The sequence below is a fragment of the Terrapene carolina genome, unplaced genomic scaffold (assembly GCF_002925995.2).
Source record: "Terrapene carolina triunguis isolate 2854851 unplaced genomic scaffold, T_m_triunguis-2.0 Scaffold66, whole genome shotgun sequence".
Taxonomy (NCBI): domain Eukaryota; kingdom Metazoa; phylum Chordata; order Testudines; family Emydidae; genus Terrapene; species Terrapene triunguis.
In genome coordinates this window covers 31,348,237-31,357,781 of record NW_020664417.1, presented here as the reverse complement: position 1 = coordinate 31,357,781, position 9,545 = coordinate 31,348,237, and the positions used below count along the sequence as shown (strand labels likewise).

Below are 9,545 nucleotides of genomic sequence, written 5' to 3'. Positions count from 1 at the left end.
TCTTTCTTTTTATAAATTGACTAGTATCTCTTCATTCTAGTGTAATTATATTTTTAATCTTCTGTTCGGTTTTTTTGCTCCTGTCATTGCTATAACTTTTTTTATGCTCAGATTTCATTCTTCACATTTATATCTAATTAATTTTACAAGCATTTAAATGAAAAACATACTAGTGACGCTTTAATTTAGCCAACTACTAACTTATGCAATCACATATGTCTCCATTACCACCTTACTCTCCCACTCTTACTCATGGGGCTTGATCCAACATCACTGAAGTCAATGGAACAGTTACCATTGAGTGCAGTGGACATTTGATCAGTATTGTCTATATCCAGCTCTCTGGAGCAGGGTCTATGTTATTTGTTTGTACAGTGCCTAGTACAGTTGGATCCTAACCCCAATATGGGATCCATAAATTCAGCACAACAAAAATATTAATAAATAATGACAACAACAACAGAAGGGCTGGGTGACCACTCTCAAACTGCGGCCACACTCAAATTATAATGAGAAGGTGTGGCACAGGGACTACAGGGCCAATATATAATGCTTCATCTTGAGCTGAACAGAAATCGCTCAGTTCAAGAGTTAGCATGGCTTTTATTTTATGAGGTCAACAGCAATTTCCTCCATTTTATAAAAATTAGGCCTGGTCCTTGATCTCCTGGCACATTGCCAATGTAGCCCTCCAGTTCAACAAAGTTTGCACTCAATTATTTTAATTATTTAAGCTTATAAAAGTTAAGCTTTTTTAAATACAAAACCAAAGTTATAGTAATGTTAAAGATCTGATCTGGCTATCACCCCACGCGTAGGTCACTGTATAGTACTTCGCCATATCATGGTTCTCAGAACAATGTGGGATTATTCACCAAATGTGTAATACATACAAGGACAAGTTGAATAACTACCTTACCCCAGATTAACCTCACTTATGTTAGTTTCTGTGCACTCTTTAGGACCGATGTAATAAAATAAGTTGAATTCAATTGCCACTAGTTGTGTATTTTTATATATATATAAATTAAGAGGTGAAAACCTTCCAGGGATATACTCCCCCTGCTTATTTGGACATGGAGTTAACTGGACCAATTACAATTCTTCTACAGGAGGACAGGGCCAAGGCACAAAGCCTAAGTGTTTGGGCTCTATTAGGAAGAGCAAGGAGGGGTTAGGGAAGTGAAATGTACTCCCCTAACTCAATGTCAAGAAGCATAGCAGCCCTCTTTCCCCTCTTACACACACAGTTGCTATTCCAGTATGTGTGTCAGATCCTCCGTGCCAAGTATGCACAGTGATGGAGCTACTGGATATGTGGAAACATAGCTCCTGTGCAGGGCCGGCTCTAGGCACCAGCGTTCCAAGCATGTGCCTGGGGCGGCACTTTTCAAGGGGTGGCATTTTGGCCCTTTGAGGGTGGCACTTTTCAAGGGGCGGCACTCCGGCTTTTTTGTTGTTGCTTGGGGCGGCAAAAATCCTGGAGCCAGCCCTGCTCCTGTGGCTGCTCCAAGACTGTACCCCAGCTCTCACATATTGCAGCTTTCTGGATGGACCCATCTCAGTTTGCTCACTTCTCTCCTCAACTTGCCCAGTCTAAGCTGTCTTCCTCAGAATGGAGGTGACTGACCACCCCAACTGCCCACTGGAGATTCATGCATGAAGGAGCCCCTCCCTACATAAACCTGGGATGATCCTATCAAATAACTGTCATCATCTTGGGCCAAATTCTGTTGCCAGAAGAAACTTCACCAAGTGGGAAAACGTGTAGCATGTTGGTGGAGGAGAAAGGAGTGAAATTCTCCTGTGTGGTTAGGGCAAATGTTGTTCAGTTTACACTACACAGAACTTAGTAAGAAAATATTGAGATGGGACCAGAGGGAAAAAGTTAATGAGGGGAAAAAAGATGACATGGAATGATGTGGAGTGAAAAGAGCCCAGCAACCTGCCCTTTACCCCCTCCTCAAATCCTTCTTCTACTCCTTTAAATATATTATTTTAATAAAATGTTTTCCTAAGCCATTCCGGAATAGAACAAACTATGCCAGTATATTGTGCATTGAAGTTAAAGCATAGTTTTCTGCTACGTTAAGTTTTATGACATGAGTTTGTACGGAAAGGTTTTGGGGAGCAACTCTGCTCCATTCTGCCAGTTTATGTTGTTCATTTCTTCTTGTGCAAGCACCCTGAAAAATGATCCATAGAAAAGTAAAGCCATGCAATATTTAAAAAGCACAATTATATCCAAAGGAGGAATAAAAACGATTCATTCTTTGAACTTCACTTGTGAGAGTTTTCTGGAAGGGAAAAGGGAGATACAGCAACATAAATCAGTGGTTAATACAGCCAAAGACGCCTACATATCTGTTTAGTTTTTATTTTTGTAAAAAAAAAAACAAAAAAACCCACCAGATTTATTAGTGCCAGTGAATGTTCATTGTAAGGTAACAGGAACTAAGCTAATCTGGGTAGCAACTTACATCAAAGGATATCAAAATAATATTTCTTGTAAGTGAAACATAACATTTCATTTTAATTCTGTTCTTGCTGACTAGAAGTCCCACTTACCTGCCTATGAAACCTTTAAGTTGCTACAGTCAAACAGGGTTCTGGTAGAACTTGGCACAATTTAACTGTTCATCCATACAACACCTCTCACCTTTCTGGAGCACTCATTCATACATACTTACATAATGCATATACATCATGACTAAAGCCACGTATGGCCTAAAGCACATAGAATAGTTCATTCTAACGTAACTCATTTCTACATCAAAAGCAGGTCACTGTATTTACAGCAGATGATCTAAGCTTTGCAGATGGGCTTTTGCTTGAAGATCTTTTCATTGACATACATTAAAACGTTCAAGTTGTCAAATTATTTATCAAATTAAAGATGTATCTACAGGAAGATCTGTTTGATCATGTGCAAGAATTCTAAGGCAATAGTAGTAGTTGTTCCACAGGACTAGTGCTGCCATTGCAATGATCTCGTCATACGTGTAATAAGTCTTTATTCTTCAGATGCAGCCAGGCATAGTGAGACATTCATGATCTGCAGGTTGTTGGCTCAAAGGTCTAAAACTTCTTCATTGAGTGTTTAATGTTCATGGAATAGCACCATAGAAATTCTCTTTCAACAACAAATCCTGTTTGTTTTTTGCCATTACAGAAATTCTTATTTCCAGAAAACAAATTATACTGTTCTTTCAACGGGTTGGGAAACGTTTCTTTTGGATACTACTTTCACCTTTGTTTCTGATTAGCTAAAATGGATAATTAGCTCATTCATAAAATGTTCCAAGGAAATACAAGTTAGCAGCAGTTATGATTTTACTACTGAAAATGAAATCAGTAATTGGAGTTTCAGATGATTCTATTCATGATTATTTCTGTTTCCCAGTGGATAAAGATTTTGATTTACAACAGGTCTGTTAAACATTAACTCAGTCTCTTATCGGGCTCAGTGCAAAATAAGAGCACATCATCAGTTATAGCTTACTTAACCAATACACTTGACATTTTCAATTACTTACTATTCAAATTCTGAGTGTACTAATAATGGCGATGAATAAAATGTTTCAGACTTTTCAATATGCTGGTAAAATGAAATCAATTACGCTTCAGGAGATGTGATTTTCCAGTTTCAAAATATTGGTAAACTAACAGGAGAGATGAATCCCTACAAAAGTACAGACCAACCTCAGAAGACTTTCCCATTTCATATCTCCTTTTATGGCCTTCGCATGCATTGTATCCTTGATACAAAGCCAAAGCAATTTCAATAAGATATAAGGACAGTTTTCTGTGTGTGTGACCTGAAGGAGCATTTTTTCTCCTGGACCAGATAATTTTCAGAAGGAAGAACAGTCTGCAAGGTCACTTCCACTGAATTTAAGTGATTGAATCTGCAAGCATCTATACAAACATCAAGCTGGAAACAAAAGATTTTATAGTTTCCCTGGAAGCATGCAATGCCCTTTCACCAGCTTTGCAGAGACAGTCAAGCATGGAGCCCACATGTCATCACCATGTCCATTCCATTGGGATAGGTGAAAGTTTCATTGTGAACTAAAATGTTTCTGGTCATATACGTTTTGCTTCCAACTGAACCCATTATATAAAACATTTGTGCTAATAATGTCAGTAAAAAAATACGGCTTCCTTCCTCTCCATCACACTAACTCTCTCTCTTTCTTATTTTCTGGCATAGAGGTTCTTGCGTTATTTTTTGGTGTGAATGCTATCTTGATATTTTATACTTTTGTATCGTATATGAAATCCTTTCTTGTTGATTGTATCATCAGTATGAAAATGGAGTAAAACGGCATCCCCAGCTGAATAAATTTCTTCTGGTGGCTAGAATAAATAAGTACATAAGTAAAGTTATTTTTTTCACCTTTTACTCTATTAGTTCTTTTTCAGTTAAGATCTTTTCCTATGGATTTTTTCATTCCTCTTTAAGCAGTATAATTTAATAGCACCATTCACAGTGGATAGAACCAATACCACCATTCGAAGTGGATACAACACCTTTACACAGGCAGCACTAGGTCTTAGTCTAACATTATAAAACAATGCAGCAACAAATTTCAGAGACTCATACAGCATTTTTCCAGACCAACATAGTGAAAAATAGAATAGGACTATACATACTGGAACAGACTCATGGTCTATCTTGTTCAGTAGCCTGTCTCTAACAGTGGTCAGAACCAGATGCTTTAGAGGAAAATGGAAGAAACCCCACAGTAGGCAGAGGTGAGATAATCTCCACTCCAAGAAAGCCTTCTCCTAGCCCCTAAGAGGATAACCCTGAAATATGAGGTTTTAACCTTTTTTAGTATTAACTATTATAACTGGAAATTCTTGTTATCCATCTAGTCCCTCTTTGAATCTTAAATTCCTGGCATAAATGACATCATGTGGCAATGAGTTCCACAGCCTAGCTATGTGTTGTGTAAAAAAGTATTTCCTTTATCAGTTTTGAATTTGCCACCTTTCCATTCTATTGAATGTTCCCTTGATTTAGTATTATGAGGCTGGCAGAACTGAAGCTCCCAATCTATCTTCTCTATACCACTGATTATTTTAGGTAGTTTTATCACATCTCATTTTATTCATCCCTTTTTAAAGAGAAACAATCCCAATCTTTTCCGTTACTCTTCATGTGAAAGTTTTTCCATGCCCCAAATCATTCTCATCACCCTTTCCTGGACTCCCTCTATTCTTCTGTATTTCCTATGGGGTGACCAGTAATGTACACAGTATTCCACATGAAGATTAACCACTGATTTATATAATGGCATTATGTAATTTTCTGTATTATTCTCTACCCCATTCTTATGGTAGCCTAACATTTTGTTTGCTTTTTTCACTGTAGTTGCACCATGATCAGAGGCCTTCGTTGAGCTGTCCACAATGATGTCCAGGTCCTTTGTCCTAAGCTACACTCTAAGGGTATTAGTAGTTCATGTTTTTTCCTCTAATGTTATTACTTTGTATTTATCAGTATTGAATTTTATCTGCTATCATGTTTCCCATTCACCTAACTTGAGTAGGTCTCTCTGAAGTCTCCTCTGGATAGACTAACTTATATAATGAAATTATAACAATTCAATACACCAAAACATAGTTGGCTAAATCTCTGCTTTCCACCGTACTGGTACAAATCCAGAGTAATCTCACTGAAATCAGAGGCGATAGTCTGGAATTATACGGCCATAATGGAGAGCAGAATATTGTCTAATTTGGATGCTCTGCTAAAAATCCATCCTAGTACAGTAAAGTCTAGAAAAGCCAGATGGCAACTAAACTGTGTAATGTAGACATGACAAACTAGAATAGCTGTCCTCAAGAAAACTAGTCATGGGTAAATTTTTAAAGGTTAAAACATTCAGTGCAGTTAGAATGCTTGTTTGGAGTGGATCCAAACTTTTAGATTCCTACTCTTTCTATCTCCACAATGGCTCCTACTTACCACAATTAACCTCTCTCCCACTCATGACCACCCCTATCTTCTGATGATCCCATTGCTTAGCACCGCAGCTCTATTGGGATCTGGTTTATACTGAATTCAAATTTTACCCCACGTGAGGCTGTGTTCCCAGAGTGCCTATTGGGCCCTTGACTGCATAAGGTTTGTAATTATTGGTGGTCACACTAGCACTGCAACGAGATCAACAACATATGTATAACTGTAAATACAGACAATAGAGACGGAGCAAGCAGAAGGCTGGGATCCACTAGAGGGTCATAGCTTAGGAAGGATTCTATTATCTATAAGAATATTGCAGGGTAGGGAAGTGAGCTTCAGGTGTGTTGGGAGTCCAAAAGAAGAGTTAGAGTCTTCTGAAACTTGCAATAAAAGGTTTGAAACTAGGTCAACGGGTCTAGGCAATTTATTTTTTCTGAACTACCTCTCCCCTTATTAAAGGACGGTCAGTTTACTATAAACTAAATATAAAATCTGGAGCGTGCCACTTGAAAAATATTTAAGATTTGTATTAATGTAGCCTGTGCTGTTCCTTGTACTGACAGGTCAGTTATACAAATGATGGACAATAACACATCTGGAGCTTTTATACTACACTATGATGTGATCAGTTTCATTTTTATAGCAGGTAATAGCAAGAAGGATGAGATGAGTTAATAGCTTTAGAGAAAGCTAAAACAGTCAGAACATTTACCCCATCATAAAACTATGAATTGTGTCATCTGGAGGGTGGAACAGGGCTCTGTTCTGCCACCTTTACTCATATTTTGGGACTACTGATAAAGGTACTGAGGTACTGCTCAGTGTAGAATGTCAGAATTGGGCCCCTAGCAGTAGTTTTGTTGTTTTGAGTGTTAGTTAAGGTTCTATCATTCCCTCCTTTCCTTTTCCTCAAGCTTAATATGCTTAAACAGGGGTTGATTTGGCTGTGTTCAGAGCAAGTCAGCCTGAGGTTGACATCTATCTGGATCCCAGGGCCGGCTCCAGGCACCAGCTTAACAAGCAGGTGCTTGGGGCGGCCAAAGGAGAGGGGCGGCACCTGCGGCAATTCGGGGGCGGCAGGTCCCTCACTCCCTCTAGGAGCGAAGGACCTGCCGCTGAACTGCCACCGCCAATCGCGGCTTTTTTTTTTTTTTTCCAATTGTTGCTGCCGATCGCGGCTTTTGTTTTTTTTTTTTTTTTTTGCTTGGGGTGGCAGAAATGCTGGAGCCGGCCCTGCTGGATCCTCATACTTCATAGGGCCAGACTATCCTTGGTCCCAACATGGCTATGCAGGGGAGTAAATGCTACCACCTCATGTCGGATCTTGTCAAATCTTGGGTCTACGTGCAGTGAGAGAAACAGAACAAGAAGCAAGAGCTGTACACCAGATACTTACCTTCTTCCCCTGTGAGCAAGTGGGTGGAGCCCTGACTCCCCTTTCCTCAACACACTGGGCCTGCAGAGCTAGGCCAATGCAAAGGGAGACGTAAGTTGCACACTTTTAGGGGGGCAATAAGTTGTCTTCTCCCAGGAGCCACAATTCCTTTTCAGAGATATTACTTGGATGGCACAGTGGCACAGCTATGCAAAGCTGCCTACTTAAGCTAAAATTATTCTCTCATTCTAGGACTATATTTCTTTAGAATCAGGTTAGAAATCAGAATGGAACAAGAGAACAAACCATGTGACAGACGTTAGTCACATTGCTTAATGCAGTACTACAAAGTGCCCAGATATTAAAGTGATGAGTGCGGTATAAAAACCTATACAGAACAGACTAAACAATTTTACTTTCAACTTCATGTGCACTAGCATAATGATGCAATACTCCGGCTACAAAGACCACAGAATACTTATTGACTGAAAATATTTCAATGGAATATTTTTTGAAATCATAAAAACATATCTATTGTTCCCAGATTTTGGAAAAATATTTTATTTATTTTTGACAAAACCTACAGCTTGGAGAAAACTACCTGACAGTGACACTGTAAGAATTTTTATTTTGTAACTTTTCTGTGCATAAATATAAGCTTCAGTTACTAATTACTTACCCCCGATCCGCAAAATCGACCAAGTCTCACACCTGTTGTATCATGGCCATCAAAGAGTTCAACGTAGTCATAACCACAATCTGCCTCTTCTTCCACCTCAAATGTCTGAAATGTTAACTCTACTCGGTAGCCACGCTCTGATACTAACAACCACTCACAGTCCATTTGAACTGGATAGTTGTTGTCACCAAACTGAGCATGAGAGTACAGATCTCTGGGCTTCAATTCAGCTTTCAGTCGACCACCACACTCTGCATGTAGGAAACAAATAAAGAATAAGGAAAAGCTTGCTTCAGTACAGCTCATCATTCCCTTTTCCTGTAAGGCTAGCCTTGCTCAGGATGAGTAGGTCCTTACCCCACAAATAGATCTATGGAAGTTAATGGGACTACTTTGCACAGTGAGGTACTACTCTGAATAAGGGTGGCAGAACCTGGCCCATAATGTAAAATTTATTTTTTAAAGTCATATGGACCCAATTCTGCTTACTGTGCCTGAGTAGTAATTTACAACTTCAATGGAACTTCTTGCCTATAAGGTACTAAAAGGGAGCAAGGAAACCCTTGTGCCCTGCTAAGGTCCAAATGTGGAACTGAATGTGCAGTGAAGAATCAAAATGAGAGTCCAAAAAAATTTAAATTGTAATAAAATACTGCAGAATTCATTCCTTTCCTCTTTTTATAGCCTTAGATACATCATTTCCCATTATGTAAATAACTTTTAACAAAAGAGGACAGCAAATTTGCAGAGAATGTAGATAAACTGTGTGATATCCTTCATAATATACATTTGAGATGCACATAAGGGCAGCCAAATCAAACTTTATGCTGGGACATTACATACTGTATGTCAATATTTTCATAATATATCTGAGTTAGTAAATTTCTAATTATATGGGTTAAGATACATGTTGCTTTACAGATCCACTCAGGTGTAGCTTGTCAAAAAAAATTCCAAGTTTAAAAATATGTATATTACAACATTTTATAGAAAAAACTGTTTTGAAAAATGTTACATTTCACTTCATGAAAAAGAATGTTAAGACCCATAAACTGGGCTACAAATAGTTTGCTTGACAGAAGCAGCTATTATTGTATATTTGAAGATCAAAACATAACTATGTTTACTTCTTCTGTCTAAACATTTTAACTAGTTTCAATTAATAAATATTTGTTCATTATACATTTTCATTGTGTTTAGCTTTCTATACTACATCAGTGAGTTAAAGTTAAAGGCACTATTTAAAAGCAGCTAGGAACACATGTAAAACTATATTTTGAAAAAACTTTGTATTGTTGATTAGATTTCTAGGGAAGGTTTGGGTGGGTTCTTTTAATTTTAACACCTATGGAGATTTCAATTAAAACAGATCACTTATTTTTACAGGTTCATCTGCTCCTTATTTCTCACCAGGCCACAATCGTCTGCTTATGACATTCATTTCTACAGTAACTATAACAAAATCTGTTTATGTTAGGATCCTGCACAGCGGCATTAAATTTTATGATCAGCTAAAA

General features: G+C 38.1%; 1 protein-coding gene across 2 annotated transcripts in view; it reads right to left on the bottom strand.

Annotated features, from left to right (window-relative positions):
* Window positions 1–2,334: 2,334 nt before the first annotated feature.
* Window positions 2,335–9,545, bottom strand: part of TLL1 (tolloid like 1) — a 200,401-nt gene continuing 193,190 nt past the window's right edge. For both annotated transcript variants that reach the window (XM_029910666.1, XM_029910667.1), the window contains 2 exons: window positions 8,029–8,279; window positions 2,335–4,359 (listed from right to left, as the gene is read on the bottom strand). In XM_029910666.1, coding sequence (XP_029766526.1) covers window positions 4,225–4,359; window positions 8,029–8,279 — 386 coding nt within the window. In that variant the 3' untranslated portion in view covers window positions 2,335–4,224. The remainder of the gene's footprint in view (window positions 4,360–8,028; window positions 8,280–9,545) is intronic.